The following is an 18,466-nucleotide window of genomic DNA, read 5'->3' on the forward strand; positions in this document are numbered from 1 at the left end:
AGAATGACTACTGCAGCTGTTTAAATGTAAAACAGTTTCACTTTTTTTCTGAACTCTCTCTTATTACGTGATGCACAGCTGCAGAACTGGATAACTAGCCAGCCCTGTCAAGATAAGGGACTCTTTGTTGTGCTCGGGGGTGGACCCTTGTCCTGGGGCAAGGATGGAATGGCTCCTGAAAGGCAATAGGAGGTAACTGGCCCCAGGGGGCGGAGCACTGAAGGAGACAGAGGCTAGGTAGAACTTCACCACTGGAAGCCCGAGGTCCCCCGGGGAGGAGCCCATAGGGACCTGGGCCGCTTGGACTTAGGTGAGCCTCGCAGGGTCTCCTGGGAGAGTGGAAGTCTGGCGTGCCCACAGACACGAGGTGAGTGCGGTCGGTTCAAGACCGGGGTCAGATGGAGAAAGAAGGACCAGAACAGTGTAGGCGTTGACAAGGCTAGGAACAGGGCCAGAATCTGAAAACGTGGCCAGGCAGGCAGAGGTCCAATCCGGGAGTCAGTCCGAGGAGTGGTCAACAAAGTAGAGGTTGGGTTCCAGAGGTCAGTCGAGGTCAAAGGCAAGCCAAGGTCATAAGGCAGGCAGCAGGCAGATGAGTCCAGGATCAGGCTGAGGTCAAAAGGCAGGCAGCAGGCAGATGAGTCCAGGATCAGGCTGAGGTCAGATACAGGAACCAAGAGAGCACCTAAGGAAAAAGAGAGAAGACAAACCTTGTTGCAAAGGCAAGCTCTGATTGCCAGAGCTAGCCTTAAATAGGCCTGCTGTGATGATGTCATCCAAGGGAGCCGGCAGCCCTCGAGTGCCGCAGCCCTTTAAAAATGAGAGGATCGCGCGCGCATGTGCGCCTGGGAAACCCCAGGCAGGAGGAGATCTCGGCGCCGCAAGGAAGGCCTGTGAGGAGGGCGATGGCGGCTCTCCTGCGCCGCGGAGTCACAGGCAGGACCGCGGGGGAAGAGGGAGTGCTGGCCACGCTCCCTTTGCGCCGCAGCGGTAGAAGGTAGGGGGGCTGAGTTGCGGGCCTGACGCAGCCAAGGCTCGCAACACTCTTCTGATTTATGTATCCTAGTATGGCAGAGTTCCCAGATATGGCAGAGATCCCAGTATTTGTTTTAACACCAGACCTAGATAAATAAATGTTTATAACCTCCTGCACCTAAGATAAATATATTCTTACTGTATTTCAAGCATTTAAACATTAGAAGTCTTAAAAGCTTGCAGATTATGAGATTATATTCCTATGTTAAAGATAAGGATATAAAATCAAGTGTTCTTTTGTCACTTAAAGAGATTGATGAACTAAGATCAAGGCACCCAGATGTCTTGATGTAAGATCAAAGAGTTTGGTTACAGTCAAATGTTCCTGTATATTTAACTTGATTGATACATGTAGTTGGTTAGTAGTGCATGCAATCAGAGTTTTTAAGTTATTTAACTGAACTTATAAGACATGAACTGTAAGATGAACTGAAGATATATAAAGAGTGAAGTCTAGTTATTTACTCTTTCAGATAGTAGAAAGACTAGGGGGCACTCCATGAAGTTAGCATGGGGCACATTTAAAACTAATCGGAGAAAGTTCTTTTTTATTCAACGCACAATTAAACTCTGGAATTTGTTGCCAGAGGATGTGGTTAGTGCAGTTAGTATAGCTGTGTTTAAAAAAGGATTGGATAAGTTCTTGGAGGAGAAGTCCATTACCTGCTATTAAGTTCACTTAGAGAATAGCCACTGCCATTAGCAATGGTAACATGGAATAGACTTAGTTTTTGGGTACTTGCCAAGTTCTTATGGCCTGGATTGGCCACTGTTGGAAACAGGATGCTGGGCTTGATGGACCCTTGGTCTGACCCAGTATGGCATTTTCTTATGTTCTTAGTCACTCAGGGCTGTTATGCTATCCAGAGTGTAACACACCCGAGACCTTGGCTGATCTAACTCATATTGGTAAGCAATCATTTTTTAATTTTGTATCATATGACTTGAATTGACTTAATTAAATGTATCAATTGAATTTAATTATATACTTTCCTTATGTAAAATAAAAGTTATATTCTTCTTTTGAGAATATTTCTCTGACTGAATCATTTGAGTGGTTCTGATTTCATAAATAATTAACTGAGCTCAATAGATGCATCATCTCTTAGGAGCACTGATGTGTTAATTTATGTGACATTGGGTTCTAATGTCAAGAGGGCAACCTTTAAGGGCACTCCTTATTAACATTCCTTTTACTTAGAACTACCTATCAGAACAAGAACCGAGAAAGTCCAATACAATTCCAGTCCCGTCTTCCAGGGAGTCGGGATCTGCCTCATCATCAGTGCTATTCGGGTTCCCGTCGGGAATACCCGCAGTTAACAGAGGCGTGCGTCGTCGGTGCTTAAACATAGGACTGGAAGAGGGAGGGTCCACCAGCTGAGGATCCAACCTGATAGGATTTGTTGAGACTGAGGACTGCACCTGAAGAAAGGATTGCAATCCTTGAAAAAAAACTCTACTCAAGAAAAGGCAGAAGGATCCAGGCCAAAAACCAGAAAGTACTGGAGCAGGGCCCACTGAGCCCCCATCTCCTGTGGAGGAACCAGTCAAGGGAGTTCCAAGGTCCGGTGAACCTGCAGACAAATCCTTAGCCAGACCATTATGAGGCTGGGAAGAAACAGGCTTAGCAAAATCAGGGGAAGATAATTCTCCCTGAGCCTCCAAGCAGCGCTGACACATGTTGAAGGGCACTCCAGTCTGAGATGCCCGAATATGACAGGCAACAGAGAGAAAGGGGCTTAGGTTTCTTGTTTACCTGTGCCATTAGCGCATCAGTCGACTGAAAATGTGTCCAGCCAGCTCGCCCTGAAAAATGTTTAAGCGCACAAAAAATTAGGCGCTCCAACAGTAAGCGCTGCAAAAATCAAACACACAAACAGTGCGTCACAATCTGGGTGCACCACCGATACACTTAAAAAATGCGTGCACAGGAGATGCGCCTAAAACGAGCGCACAAGTCGTAGGCGCGCTCTGCATACACCAACATTCCTATAGAGGGCAGTCAAATGTACAGAAGCACATAAAAACACCCCTTCGACTTACCACACAGTGCACAAGAAAAAGCCTAACAGCAGAGCCTAGCCCACCAGGCTGCTCAACCCGCCAGGCTGCCCAGTTCCCTTAATCCCCCACAGGAGCGGGAACGAACGTCGGAATGGCTCACCAAGCACGGAGACCAGAGGAAGTCCTACACAACCCCTCTACACTGTCTCTGACTTTTATTTTTTTTGTTTTAAAAACTTACCTGAGCTCAGTGCTTGACTGGCTGAGTACAGACTGTCTCCGGCTGCCTCCTGCACCCGCTGCCTTTCAGCTGAACTAGCAGCTAAGTCCACGCCGGGAAACTCAGCTACCAGACCAAGGCACAGCTCTGAGGGACCACGGAAATCACCTCAGGAATTTTCAGCTGGGGGAGGGACCAACTGGCATCACTGCAGGAGAGCAATCCCCATAGGGAGATGCACGCCCATCATCTGCTGGAGACAGAGAATACTAGCAGGCTGGGGTCACTGTGACATCAGCTTGCTCCATCTTCATCTGCTGGCAGAGGTGCATAACCCGCTAGTCCTGTCTGTCTACACGCTAGGAAACGAGAAGATATGATAGAGACATTCAAATATCTCAAAGGTTTCCATGCACAGGAGTTGAGCCTTTTCAACGGAAAGGAGGATCTAGAACAAGGGGTCATGGGGAGAGGGTGAAAGGGGGTAGACTCAGGAGTAATCTAAGGTAATATTTATTTACAGAGAGGGTGGTAGATGCAAGGAACAGCCTCCCAGTGGATGTGGTGGTGAAAAAAACAGTATCTGAGTTCAAGAAATCATGGGCTAAACACATAGGATCTCTCTGGGACTGATGGGAATTGAAAAGCTAACTTATTTGGGTGGATGGGCAGACTATATAGGCCTATTAGTCATTTTCTGCCATATTTCTATGAGATCAGAGCACCAAGTATGGAGAGAGAAGTGGGCATAGGACAGAGCCCTGAGGCACAGCAAGTGATGGTGGGACGGCAGAAAAGATGGATCCACCAGAAGACATTAAAAGTCCAATGAGAGAAAGAAGAAGAGAAACAAGTGAGGACAGAGTATCAAGGAGCTGATGGCAATCAACAGTGCAAAGCAGGAGACAGATCAAGGATGATAAGCATTGAGTGAAGGCTTTGGTTTTAGGCATGAACAGGTCATTGGAGACTTTGGCAGGAGCTGTTTCTGTGAAATGTAAAGGCCAAAAATCAGACTGAAGTGTTTTGAGAATGGCTTGAGATGAAAGAGTCAAGGTACAGGCAGAGAACAGCAAGTTTGAGTAGTTTGAAGTGAAAGGGGGAAGGAGGAGGAAGATGGGACAATATTTGGCAGGACAGGTAAGGTGTGATCACAGTATGTTTCAAAGCAGTAGGATCTGCCCATCTTCTCTCCTCCTCCAAACTCACTACTTCAGGAGTGGCCAATTCCAGACCTTGAGAGCCACAAACAGGCCAGGTTTTCAGGATATTCATAAAACGGAGTTGCTTACCTGTAACAGGTGTTCTCCGAGGGCAGCAAGATGTCAGTCCTCACATGCAGATGACATCATCAGATGGAGCCCAGCATGGAACTTTGATCTCAAAGAATCTAGAACTTTCAAACATGCCCTACTGAGCATGTGCAGTTGTAGTCTTCACCCTGCCCCCTAGTCCATGATATAGCTAATACATGGACAGCCAACTCCCAGGGGAGATGGGTGGGTTTCGTGAGGACTAACATCCTGCTATCCTTAAAGAACAAATGTTGCAGGTAAGCAACTCTGCTTTCTCTGAAGTCAAGAAGGATGGTAATCTTCACACCTGTGTGAATCCCTAGCTATAAGTCTATCCGAGCAAGACAAAGCAGGAAACCAAACAGTGCTGAAAGCACCACCTCTCTTCCCTTTTGCCTGTGACATAGCCGACCTACCAGGGTTCGAGGCTGGAGAAGAGTTTGGTTTTAAAAAAGAAAAAACATAGAAATGACTGAGAAACAAAACCCTCCTGCATAGCAGGAGCGCCTAAGGCAGAGGAGTGATGCGAGTGCGAGCAGAAGCATACTCCACAACACGGAAAACATTACAAGCAGGGTTTTGGATCAGGAAACCCTGACAATGATAGTAGGTCTGGAACCTCCTGGATACAGGAAAAAGCCTAGAGATGTGGGCAAGAGAAGGACTCTTGGACATAAACCGCAGAGTCTCCTTCGGTGTTAGGAGACAACCAAAAACCCAGCTGGGGCCTGAAAAACTCCCCAGAAAGAAACTGCACTCCACAGACCTCCGAAGGAAAAAATGCCTCTGGAGAAGTGTGCCCATGTGTGGCTGATAGGCCCAACGGGCAGAAAGCCCAAGCAATGCTTGGAGAATAATCAGCAACACCAGCAGGGCCTGAAGCACCAGCCCTGGCAGACCATGCAGAACAGCGGCAGACTTTCGGGAGATGAAGGGCAACCCCTAAATAGATCACTAGCCCAACTCCCAAGCAGGGAGAGAAGTTAGGTCTGAAGCTCACCCACACTGCAACCCGTCAAGGGCAGGAGTATCCATCCTGTCTACGGGATAGGTCAGGTGAGCAGGAAGGCACTTTGGGCAACCTAGTGAAGGGAGAAGAGCTAAAGGCAGTAATGATCACCAGAGCCTGGTGAAAATACAGGAAAAATGTGGTGAATCTTTCCCTGCAGGTTTACACTGAGATATACCAGGAATGCCTTAGCTTTTTCCCCCGAAATTCCAAGTGGAAGTATAGAGAGAGTGAGAACCCAAGGAGGCTGGCCACTAGACTGCTAGGTAGGCATAAGTCACTAGGTATTATATCCCAACCCCAACCGAATAACTCACTGCCGATTCCAGCAGGGAGTTACCCACCGAGACAGAGCCCTCAGCCTGCTTGGATCAGCTGAAACTGAGAGCAAAATCCCCAGAAAGTCAGGGCGCTGCAAGTGCAAACCCCTGCCGAACAGGATTTCTTCACCAGCCCAGAAAACTTAAGGGTACCACATCTTGGAACAGATTGCCAAGCACATGGCTCAGCTATTAATAACTCAGTTTGCAAATAATTCCCCCAAGGAAGCACGCGGTGTAGTAATGGAACAATCGTTGCATGAACCAGGACTCCCCTCGCAGACAGGGTTATCCCTAAAATGGGGAAGTAGAGCTTGCAAACTACTGCAACCATGAACCGCACCTCTGTTGCAGGGTCCCTCGTCCCCCAACTCCCTCAGCCATGGATATGGTGATAGGCTGAAAGGCAACCTCGTCAATTAGATGGACTAGAACCCTCCTCACTGAGGTAGGGTCCCGTAGGCGAGAATGACTGGCCATAGGGACCCATTGAGCTCAGCAGGGATCAAGATGACTCCTGGATGGGAGAAATTCTTAAGGTTCACCTGGGAGCTACTCTGGAAAGGCTCCCTCATGAAACTGACCTGCAGTGCCTTAGAATGATCTAAGGAGAGCACTACCGTTCAACCGGCTCTTGGAGATCACGAGGAACCAAGAGCAACCGCCAGTCAGAAGCAGTGACATCCCTTCCCCAGGAACAGAAAATTAGGATACCCCTTGTAGGGTGGACAATCATGCGTCCAGAGGGGGACCAATAAAGATTGCTCTGAAACCCAGGCAAATCTCCCCTTTCTGAAGGCAGAGGAGGAATGGGAATTGGGGCCTCCCGATCTCAAAAAACCTTTCAACTCTCCAACTGATGGAGAGTTGAAAGGTTCCTGGCGAAACTAGCAAAATCCGTCCACAACTCCACCATCCGCGCGCTTTCGGGTACATAAATGATTGAGAGAAAGATAAAACAATTTATAATGTCCTCAAAGCGAGAAAGCCCGTACCTTCAGCAGTTCTCCTACTCCCAATCTGAGGGAGAAAGGTTAGAGAGCAGACAGGAGAAGGCCGGGGATGCGTCCTGTGAACCAGCAGACCCTGCTCCCCCATCTGACTTGTCGGAACTTCGGGAGCGGTTCATCGCACTTCGGGCAGACCTAAAGCAACACAAGCAGGAGCTGCTCCTTTCCATATTTTAGGTACGCGAGGATTTAGCTGCTCTGGGAACGAGGGTCGACGAGAGACAAGAGGATTTGCTGCACAAAATGGCGAACTTGCAGAAACAACTAAGCACGGAGCAAGAGGCTCTTGCGGACAAACTAGAGGCCCTGGAGAACAGGTCTAGAAGGTGCAACCTCAGGATTCGTGGAGTCCCTGAGATCCAGAAATATAATGATTGCCTTGAAATTGCAAGCACCATGGTTCAGTTTCTATTAACATCATCATCAAATGCGGAGAAGGAGGCCTCAGAGACCCCGAAGCAGATAAACATAGAAAGAGCACATCGATCATTGGGGCCAGGAACAGCAGTCCACCTGAGAGAGATTGTGATCTGCCTGCATAACTACACTGATAAAGAACAATTTTATAACATCGTGAGGCAGAAGCATGAGGGCACACGGGAAGGGCATAAAATAGGGATTTTTAATGACCTGGCAGCAGTTACTGTGCAGGAGCACAGCATACGATATAGATGGACGTTCCCAGGCAGCAGTCACTCTGCGGAGGCGCACTGATCTGAGAGTGGTTAGAGCAGCACTGCAGGAGCACAGCATACGATATAGATGGACATTCCCAGGCAGCAATCACTCTGCGAAGGCGCGCTGATCTGAGAGTGGTTAGAGCAGCAGTGCAGGAGCACAGCATACGATATAGATGGACATTCCCAGGCAGCAATCACTCTGCGAAGGCGCGCTGATCTCAGAGAGGTTAGAGCAGCGCTGCAGGAGCACAGCATACGATATAGATGGACAATCTCAGGCAGCAGTCACTCTGCGAAGGCGCGCTGATCTCAGAGTGGTTAGAGCAGCACAGCATACGATATAGATGGACATTCCCATTTGGATTGTTTTTTTATAGGGAATTGTAAATCCTACCAAATAAAACCGCTCATCGACGCCAAAAATGCATTTAAACAAGCCAATCTTATCAGTTACCTTCGCGATGCAGAAATCAGAAAACGCCCTCCCCAGATCAGTCGCCAACTCCCAGATGGCAGAGAGCAGGCAACCATAAAAGACTCGAACGCCAGTACTTCACACCAAGATCAGCTGCCAAATCTCCGGGGTAGGCGGGAACAGATTATGTGGATTCTGTTTGATTTCGAGAATTAGCTCTCTCACTAAATAACTGAAAGGTGGAAAGGTGTGGATGGCGGATAACTTTAATATCTCCAGCTGCAGTGTCAGGAGATGGGTTTTGCACTCTTAGTCTGTAAAAGGTTTGGTCTATAATTTGGATTTTGGCAGTGCTCACCGGGGAGCGGATTTTCTTTAGGTGCGACACACCAAGAGGAGGACACAACAGTGAACGGGAGAGGGGGAGGGGGTTATGGGAAAGGGACACAATCATGAGCTCATGCAGGTTTATCTAAAACGAAGGGACGAGAAAGTTTTACAGATTAAAGGTTCCCCTAACCAATATTTAGCGGCTGGCACTAAGGGTTCGAAATACGCTGGTGCTGGGATACTCGTATCACCACAGCTCACTTATGGATATTTATCCCATAAATCAGACCTCTTTCAGAGACATCTCTTGCGTAAGATACAAATAAGGGATGAGGTGTACACCTTGAGAATAACCTGGATTAAATAATGAAACAGCTTTGCACAAGAAGAAGAAAACTGTATTTTTTCTATATGAGCAAACAACCTTGGGTGAGAGAACCGAGACAGTTAGTGCAGAAATTGCCTGCGTCACAAGGCCTGACTTCTGTACAGAGAAGAAAGGAAGGTACTAGATAAGGCGTCTGGTGGGGGTGAAGTTTTAGCAAGTTTCAGTCATTTCCCTCTCCTAATAAGAGAGAAAAAAAAAAGTTAAAACGTTACCAGTGCTGCCTGTATATAAGAGAGTAATATACTGCTGAGAGACTGAGTAGGCTTTGTAGGATGTCACTATTAAACGGCTCTGCTACTCCTAAGAATATTCCTGCAGTTTTTCTTGCATTTTCTTTTCTGTACTCTTTATTGCTTTTTCATAATAAAGATTATAACTTAAGAGTTAAAAAGGCTGAGAGTTTTTTTCCTCAGTTGCCAGCCTTCTGCCAGGAGATAAAGGCCCTGGGCAGCCTTTGCCTGAGAGATTTAGGCCTCAAGGCAGTAAACTCCCCGAGAGAGATTTCTGCCTCTGGCAATGATTTAAACTCCCTGAGAGGTTTACGCCTCAGGTTATAAACAACCTGGATTAGCACATACGCACCAAATGTGGACCAGAGTATTAGAGCAATTTGCAGAAGGGCAGATTATATGGGGGTGGAGATCATAACGTGGTGCGAAATCCCAGATTGGACGCATCTAACTTCAGGGATTACAGGGAGCTGGACGGCAAGGGCAGAGCTGACTTCTGTTATGTCCAGAACATTGGATATCTGGAGGCAGCGTTTCCCCTCCTCCAGGTCCTATACCTACTGTTCCTCCCCCCATGGGACATATTCGAGAAGTGATTTTATACTTCAACAAGAATGCAAAACAAGGTATCCGATGTGGGAATCGGGGACATTACGTGATCTACCTGGGTTACAGTACAATTATCCTACGCAGATACTGGTTTAAGATATTGGAGACTGAATGATAGTTTATTAAGGGAAGAGGATTATCATATATCCAATGATACTGCTCTCAGATTATTTTGAGCTGAATAAATCCACAGCGGGAATACTATGGGAATGCTCTAATGTTATAATGCGTGGTCGCTTTATAGCACAGGCGTCTAATCTAAAAAGGAAAAGCACAAATCTGAGCTGCTGAGAGATGGCTAACAAAACTCCAATACTTCCACTATGGATGACGCCATATTTAAGAAACCTAGTGCTGCACAAAGTGAACTAAAACATACTAGAATCGGCCCAGACAACGCATGCACTGGAACGCATGAAACAATTATTCTTCGAGGGCGACATTAAGGCTGGTAAAGTGCTAGAGTGAAAGTTGAAAGTCCAAGCCACTCGGAACAATATAGCCAAAATAAAAGACGCTAAGGGAACTGTTAAGACATCTTCCCCTGATATATGGGGATGTTTTCCCCAATTTTATTCATCCCTATATGGTCAGGATGTTTCCATCACCTCTACTGCAATCGCAGACGACTTACAGTCGGTGTCATTACCTCCCTTACCAGAGCCGGACGAACCAATAAGCACAGTGGAGGTGCTGGAGGCTCTCAAATCTCTTCCGACTGGGTAAGTCACCGGGACTGGATGGCTTCACAGGAAGTTATTATAAAACATTTAGCCCTCTATCGGTAGGCGAGCTTGTGGAATTTATTTTTAATAGTATTAGGGCAGACTCCTCCCTGCCACTGCTCTCTAATGTCGCTGGGATAACAATAATAGCAAAGCCAGGGAGGGACCCCACTCTGTGCGGGTCTCACCGCCCAACATCACCATTTAACGTGGATTTAAAAATCTTGGCTCGAGTGCGGGCGGGAGGTCTGAACGCCGTCCTCTTGTGGGTTTTATACCCCAGCGAATGGTGGCGGGCAATGTCCGCAAGGTAACGGATATATTAGGGTGGGCTAAACCCCCCCCTTCTCCTCTCCATAGCCGCTGAAAGAGCGTTTGATATGGTCCCCTGGGATTTATTATTCTCAGCTGTGGAGAGGATGGGATTTGGCACCTTTTTCCTGACCTGGGTTAAACAATTATTCCAAGACCCACAGGCCCGGGATAAAGTAACCGGAGGATATGGAGGTGCATTTTCAGTACTGAGAGGGAGGCGCCAACGTTGCCCATTGTCCCCGTTACTATTTGCTCTCTTTCTTGAACCTCTCACCACTAGAATTCGAGAGTCTAAGGGCAGTTCTGGGGTACAGAAAGGGAGACTTGAATTTAAAAATCTCGCTTTTGGCAGACAACATTTTGTCTGGCTCTACAAAATGTCACTGCCAAGTTAGAAACGTTTGGTGCAGTTTCTGGATTCAAGATCAAGTGGTCCCCAAACCTGTCCTGGAGGGCCACCAGCCAGTCGGGTTTTTGGGATATCCTCAATGAATATGCATGAGAGAAAATTTGCATGCACTGCCTCCATAACATGCAAATTTTCTCTCATGCATATTCATTGTGGACATCCCAAAAACCCGACTGGCTGGTGGCCCTCCAGGACAGGTTTGGGGACCACTGAGCTAGACAAATCTGAAGTTCTCAATATTAACGTTGACCAACAAACTACGCCGTATCTCGGCTCCCTCTATCCCTTCAAATGGGCGACAAAATCCATAAAATCCTTAGGAATTCATAGAGGACATTATGTGAGGGGTTTATACAGACTAAAGAATGCCCCGTTACTACGCACCATAGAGCAGGATTTAAATAAATGGGAGCGGGAGCAGCTCTCGTGGATGGGACGCATTGCTGTCGTGAAAACGAACGGGTTACCTCGCTTCCTTTATTTATTGATTAAACTGCCAGTTTTTCTTAGCTCTGCAGAAAATGTTTTTTTAATTTTATTTGGAGGAAACGAGAGCTTCTCTATAAACCCAGAAATAAGAGGTGGGCTGGGAATGGTACTACACGGCTGCCCCACTTAAAACTATGACAGACACCTGGTAGGCAGCGGGGAATACTCCTGTCTTACCCGGCTCTTTCACGCTTATTTATTCCCTGCAGGAAGATTTAACAGATCTTTTAGGGAGCGGCAACAGAGAGGAATTCGTAGAGTTTGCTGACTGGAGGTTCCCTCCTGACATGGAAGGATGTGCAGGCAACTTAACGTTTACCTAATCATGGTATTTTTAGCTAATTATCAAATTCGGCACTTCCTATGAATGCCTGTAATAACGCTGTCTTTAAATCAAGAGAAAACACTGTTTGAACATTAGTGTGAGGATGCCGACAGAAAAAGAGGTACGGTCTCTCCAATACACAGAATACCAAATGCACCAGCTAAGCAAACCTACTTACAGGTCCGTGCTTGGGAAGCGGACCCTGGGGCAGACCCATACCTCAGAAACATGGGCCCAGGTATACGAGTCAGTCCGCAGATGCTCTCTCTCTACGGCGCTGCAAGAAAACGGTTATAAGATACTCACTAGATGGTACCTTACCCCTTACCCTGTAGATATCCCTCTACCAAAGCCTCCTGTTGGAGGGGGTGTGGATATATGGGCACCTTTTCCCATTAATGGTGGAGCTGTGGGAATGGTGTGATAAATTGGGTGGAAAAGATTCTGGGGGTTAGTAACTTAACTGCTGCTGCTTTCGCACTGCTCAATATCCCCCGCTCCACATTGACCAAACACCAGACACAATTTTGTCAGCAAGTTTGTTTTATTGCAGCTGGAATATCTATAGCACTTTATTGGAAATGGAACAGAATCCCAACAAGGAGAACCCTCTTACTGAGTGATGGCTGCTATCTCGGCTGCACTGCATAAGAGCAAACTCAGGTTTCAAGAAAGATGGAGACCCTGCTTACAGTGGGAGAAGGACAGTGCTAGTCGAATTATTTTGACGCTTTAGACTGGAGCTGAATACTGTTGATCCTTCCGGCTGCTTGAATTTTAGATCCTATTAAAAGATGACTCTTTAACCTCTCATGATGGTAATGAGCTCATGGGGGGAGGGACAGGAGGGGGAAGGGCTTATTTCTTTCCTATGTAAAAATGAGTCAGCAGCTATTTGCTCTTACAGTATATGTAATCTCTTCATTGTTACTTGTCTGTTTGACCCTCAATAAAATCTTTAATTTAAAAAAAACAAACCAAAAAGCATGTGGCCAACACACCCAATGGCGTTCCGTGCCGGTCTCCATCCGATGTTGTCACCCGTGCGTGTGGACTGCATCCTGCTCGTCCTCGGAGAATGAATATGCATGGCATAGATTTGTATGCACTGCATCCATTGTATGCAGATCTATCTAATGCAGTGGTTCTCAACCTTTTTTCTGTCGGGACACACCTGACAGATGGTTCTCACATGCGTGACACACTGACCCATGATCGTCACGGGGCTAGATGTAAAAGTACAGTTTGCATCCACAGGAACCCCCCTGACCCACAGGAACCCCCCCTGACCCACAATAATGGATGTAAAGCAGAATTATAACATTCCCCAGATATTCTGGTTCTGGTGTCATCTCAGTAACAACAACTCAAACTCCTTCTACTTCCAGGCTCAATAGCCCTACTGCTGAAAAGACAGCAGTTTACCACCAATGCATGTCCTCTTGAGAAAACACAACAAATAAGACTGATACAAACCCTTACATGCTAGTAAAATATCTCATCTCAGTAACAGACACAGAACCGCCCTAACATACTCCCAGGATCTGTAGTAATGCACATAAACTAATCCGCACACAGTTACACCTGTATTATGGAATGCACTCAACCAGTAACAACCCTATCTATGAAAAGGCAACACTACAAATATTAAATCAGGCCCTAAAAACCAATACACCTCTTATTAGGAAAACAGAACTAGCAAGCAGCTATAGATCCCCACACAGAAATAATTGTAAAACTATACTAATAAGCAGAATAAATGTTTCAAAAGCTATGAACAGAATAACATCCAACAATTAAAAACTCATAAAAACTATTAAACATTCTCCAAACACCAATAAAATATTTCAAAAAAGCAGACATCACACAATTAAAATGGCAGTCAAGAAAAGTAAACTTAAAAAGCCACCTTTACTTACCCCCTCCAGCAGCTCTCCTACTCCTCTTCCATGCAGGCCATAGCACACAGCAGAAGCAGCAGTAGAGGCTAAGCTCTATACTCATGGTCCTCTTCCTTAGTCCCATGTCTCTCACACACACACACCATACCAGTCATGCCCCCATGACCGGTTTCTGTCTCTCGCACACCAATCATCTCCCAAACAGTCTTTGGCACACACACACCAGTCACCTTCCTGAACAGTTTCTCTCATGCCATACACACACACAGGCTTCCCACTCCTGTGTTCTACTTACATATACGGGCTTCTCACTCTCATAATCACTTTCTCTGTCTCACACACACACACACACTCACCAGTCTCTCACTCCCATGCTTGTTCTCTCCACATGCACAGGCTTCTCATTCCCATAATCACTTTCTTTCTCTCACAGACACACACAAACACACACCAGTCACCTGATCTTTCTCATGCACACACACACACAGGCTTCCCATTTCCATGTTCTGTCTTACATATACAGGCTTCTCCCTCCCATGCCGTGTCTCACACACACCCAGGTTTCTCACTCCCATGCTCACTCTCTTCACATGCACAGGCTTCTCATTCCCATAATCACTTTCTCTCTGTTACACACACATACACACACACACACACACACCAGTCTCTCTCTCATTTCCATGCTCGCTCTCCACTGCACAGGCTTCTCATTCCCTGAATCACATTCTTTCTCTCACACACACCGTCACCTTACCAACCAGTCTCTCGCTCATGCATGCACACACACACACACACAGGCTTCCCACTCCCATGCTCTCTCTCACATAATCAGGCTTCTCACTCCCATGCTTTTTCACACACACCCCCACAACACCAGGCTTCTTACTCCCATGCTTTCTCACATACCCAGATTTCTCACTTCCATGCTTTTTCTCTCACACACACACACACACACACATCAGTCACATCCAGCCTCCTCCAGCCCCCGCAGGCCAAGAAAGAAGAATCCCATCGGCCGCGGGAGGCTCATGCTGCTGTCTCCTTTCCCGATTACCGGCTGCTTCAATTGCTCGGGGGCCGATGCTGCAGCCGCCGCTGCTACTTTATCACGCGGCACGGCTCTTTCTCCTTCCCGCGCACCGCGTATCACTTCCTGTTCTGGGTCACGAGGTTGGGGGGGGGGGGGGCGCGCGGCGCAGGAAGAAGAAAAGGCCAGCCGCAGATGCCACTGCTTCTTCTACCATCGCTGCCGTTCCCACTGGGCTTGAACGTTCTGATAGCCTGGCGGCAACGGCAGCAGGGAAGAAAGAGCAGCGGGAGAGACCAGGAGCATGCGACACACCAGCCGGTGCTTGGCGACACACTAGTATGTCGCGACACACCGGTTGAGAATCGCTGATCTAATGCATATTCATGGTGTACATCCTGAAAACCTGGCCTGTCTGTGACTCTGGAGGACCAGAGTTACTCCCCCTGCACTACTGGCTCCTCTAACTCTAGTGCCCCCCAGCTCCTGGTAGACTGAGGAGGTGACCCCTGTGTATCACTTCCCATTATTACTGTTTCCTCGCTGTGATTTCAGTAAAGGAACAGAGGGGGCCGGGCAGGAGGGGTGCAGAAGTGACCTGGCTGAGAAAAGACTAAAAATGACTGAGGTTGGAAAATTGGTTTTTGGATTCACAACTTCTTCCTTGTAATTTGTGGGTCAGCAACAAACGACAGAAGATCTTTATACATTTAATTTTCATTAGAAAACAAATTTGGTTAACTGGAGGAAGAGATTCCTTAGATATTTGCAAAGCCTCCCCTAAATAATTATTAATCATCTCCCCTGTGAAATATTATCAGCCTTGGGAAAATTGATAATTCTAAACTATTTTTCTTTTGACAACAAAATAAAGTCCCTGATCAAGAGGCAGACATGCAGGAAGCTGACTTGGATGTAAGGGCTCAACCCTCTCATCAGTTTCTGAAATCACAGGGGAGGAAACTGCCCTTAATCATCTCCCCTGGTGAAATATTATCACCTTTGGGAAAGCTGACAAGTCTAAAATATTTTCCTTTTGGAAACATTTTCTAACTTCTAAATTTTCCTTCTGCGTGAAACACTATCTTGAACAGAGGCTGAAGAGTTTGAGAATAAACGTCCCACCTTGTTCTCCAGCGCCTGCAGCCGCTTCGCCTGAGCAGAGATTTCCTTCTCCTGGGTCCCTGAGCGCAGCTCCAGCGAGGAGATTTCCCCTTGAATCCTTTCCAACTTGCTGCTCATTGTGGCTTCCAGCCGCACCAGAACCATCCACAGAGAGCCCAAGGTCCTGGGCTGCAGTGGATCTGGGAAGGGGGACGCAGCCGCACCTGTAACATTTCCTGATCTTGGGGGATGAGCCGGAGGCTGCACCAAGGAGGGATCTGGCTCTGGTGAAGGCAAAACTCGCAGAGCTGTCTTCATAACCTTCCTGTCCTGCTCCAGGCGAGGCGTCTGAGCTACAGACTGTGACCGCTGGACCCTGGCAGGTCTGGACCCCCCAAACTGAAGTCTGACAGGAACACAGAGACAGGCCAGATTTGGACTTTCCCTTTTCAGAGACAAATTGGGCTGAGGACAAGAGAAAAAGAGAATCTGCAGAATTAACTCCCTTCTGTACCAGGCAGGGGTGGGCATTCAGGAGCTTCTGCAGGGTGAAGTGGGGGCTCAGCTGCACGGGCAGTTTTAGCAGGCTTGGGTGGTGGGGGCAGGCTGCTCTGTTTTCCCTCAAGCAGAGAGCAGATTCCAAGTCTAATAATTGTATTGGCAGGACTAATTTACAGGTGTTACCAAAGGAATGTAAATAATGATTAAACTACAGAGGAAGGGAAAAGAGAATAAGAGTTACAAAATAATAAGAACAGTAAAATGAAGTTACAGAAAGCACAATGAAGAAATCTCAGGTTTTTGTATAAAAATAAAATAGTGAGCTAGGAGAGAATTCCCCTCTTCCTCTCATTACCAGAGGCTCACGCAGCTCCTATTCAAGACACCTGGTCTTGTGGGGATTTTGCTTAACATTGGACTCCCTAAATCCTAACATTTTAATGCTCAGTGTTTTGGTTTTCTTTAAGCCAAACAGGGTGGAATAATAAAAGGCAGCAATCAGAGCAGATCCTAAGGACGGACGAATTCAAGGCAGGAAGGATTCTGCTAATTGGATTCAAAGCCCTGACTCCCCCTCTCCCTGCCCAGAGCTCCTCCCCCTCAGCGCTGCTGCTTCTGCTAGAAAAGGTCACAGGGACCCCAGGAAAAGAAGAGCTGGAAACAGAGCGCTTACCCTACCGGGATGAGCTTTATTGCAATCGCTTATTTCTCATTAAGAAAAGGAAATTGCTGGGCTATCAGCGGGGGCGGGGGAGCTCTCCCTCTGCCTGACCTCACGCGTCTTCCCCTTCTGCAAGCTGCAGTCTCCTCTCCCTTCTGCTGATCTGACCTCCCGCAGCCTCCGCTTGGCTGCTGCCTCGTATGAGTCATCACTCTGCGACTGTTGGTGGGGGCTGCTGATGTTCATGCGTCATCACTCTGCCACTGCTGCTACCCATGTGTCATCATTCTGCGACTGCTCCTGCCATGCGTCATCACTCTGCCACTGCTAACGAGGCTGCTCCTGCCATGCGTCATCACTCTGCAACTGCTAACGAGGCTGCTGCTGCTGCTCATGTGTCATAACTCTGCGACTGCTGGTGGGGCAGCCGGCAACAACAACAAGGTCCGCCAGTACTCAGCCAGGCAGTTCAAATCAAACCCAACCCGCACACAAAAAAAATTATTTCCTGCACAACGAAAAAAAACCAGCCCAGCTGGTTGTGAAATATTGTAAGCCAGAAGCTTTAGATATTGTTCTTGCTCTGACTAGCAAATGCTGACATGCGAATTACTTCCTTGGTGGTCAGACAGAGAGAAGCCATGCAAATGCCTTCCTTTGAAGCCCAGAGAAGTCCTTCCCGCCCATACAAATGTTAAATTACCCTCTGGTTTCACAGGGAGTGGGGGGAGAGAGTGACATGGCTGGAAGCCAGTGGTATTATTCCTTGGACTGCAGTGGCACCAAGTGGACCTGGCTACAATTGCTTAGGGTAAATGGATACTTTGCAGAAGGAAAAGTTTGAGTTGCATGGACCTATGGCAATTCTTGGAATCAGAACTTGGGGTATAATCCCAGACCAGGGCCAATGAGGAGCAAAGGATCAATTGCTAATGAACTTTTTAAAATTAGATATAAAAGAAAGGTTGTCGTTTGTGTATCGTGACACCCCTGAATAGGTCCCTGGTGAGACCTCACTTGGAATACTGTGTACAATTCTGGAGACCGCACCTTCAAAAGGATATGAACAGGATGGAGTCGATCCAGAGGGTGGCTATTAAAATGGTCACATCTTCATTCTAAAGAATATGGGGATAGACTTAAAAATGTAAACATGTATACCCTAGAGCAGTAGTTCCTAAACTTGTCCTGGTGGAACCCCAGCGAGTCAGGATATCTGCAATAAATATGCATGAAATAGATTTGCATATATTGGAGGCATATAATTACCTATATGCCATCTTAAGGTGAAAGAAATTCTGAAAATAGAAAGCCAATCGCAAAGGGTCAAATAAATATTTAGTAAATATCCGACGGGAGCTAACAAGACACAGTATTTACCTACACAGGTGAAGCAAAATACTCTCCTTCACCAAGGAACTAAAAAAAGTTTCATATTATAAACCAGTGGTTCTCAACAGG

The 18,466-nt window shown here is 47.0% G+C and overlaps 2 protein-coding genes across 5 annotated transcripts in view; one reads left to right on the forward strand and one right to left on the reverse strand.

The window, feature by feature from the left end:
* LOC115085862 (zinc finger protein 780A-like) overlaps positions 1-17,232 on the reverse strand; it is a 28,282-nt gene extending 11,050 nt beyond the window's left edge. For 2 of the 4 annotated variants that reach the window (XM_029592379.1, XM_029592377.1), the window contains exon 1: positions 15,865-17,232. In XM_029592379.1, the coding sequence (XP_029448239.1) occupies positions 15,865-16,374 (510 nt within the window). In that variant the 5' untranslated portion in view covers positions 16,375-17,232. The remainder of the gene's footprint in view (positions 1-15,864) is intronic. The other 2 variants (XM_029592380.1, XM_029592378.1) reach the window with 2 other exon arrangements.
* The window catches only part of LOC115085852 (oocyte zinc finger protein XlCOF6-like), a 393,254-nt gene that overhangs the window by 109,630 nt on the left and 265,158 nt on the right, over positions 1-18,466 (forward strand). The window lies entirely within an intron of this gene.

The sequence above is a fragment of the Rhinatrema bivittatum genome, chromosome 2 (genome assembly GCF_901001135.1).
Source record: "Rhinatrema bivittatum chromosome 2, aRhiBiv1.1, whole genome shotgun sequence".
Lineage (NCBI taxonomy): Eukaryota > Metazoa > Chordata > Amphibia > Gymnophiona > Rhinatrematidae > Rhinatrema > Rhinatrema bivittatum.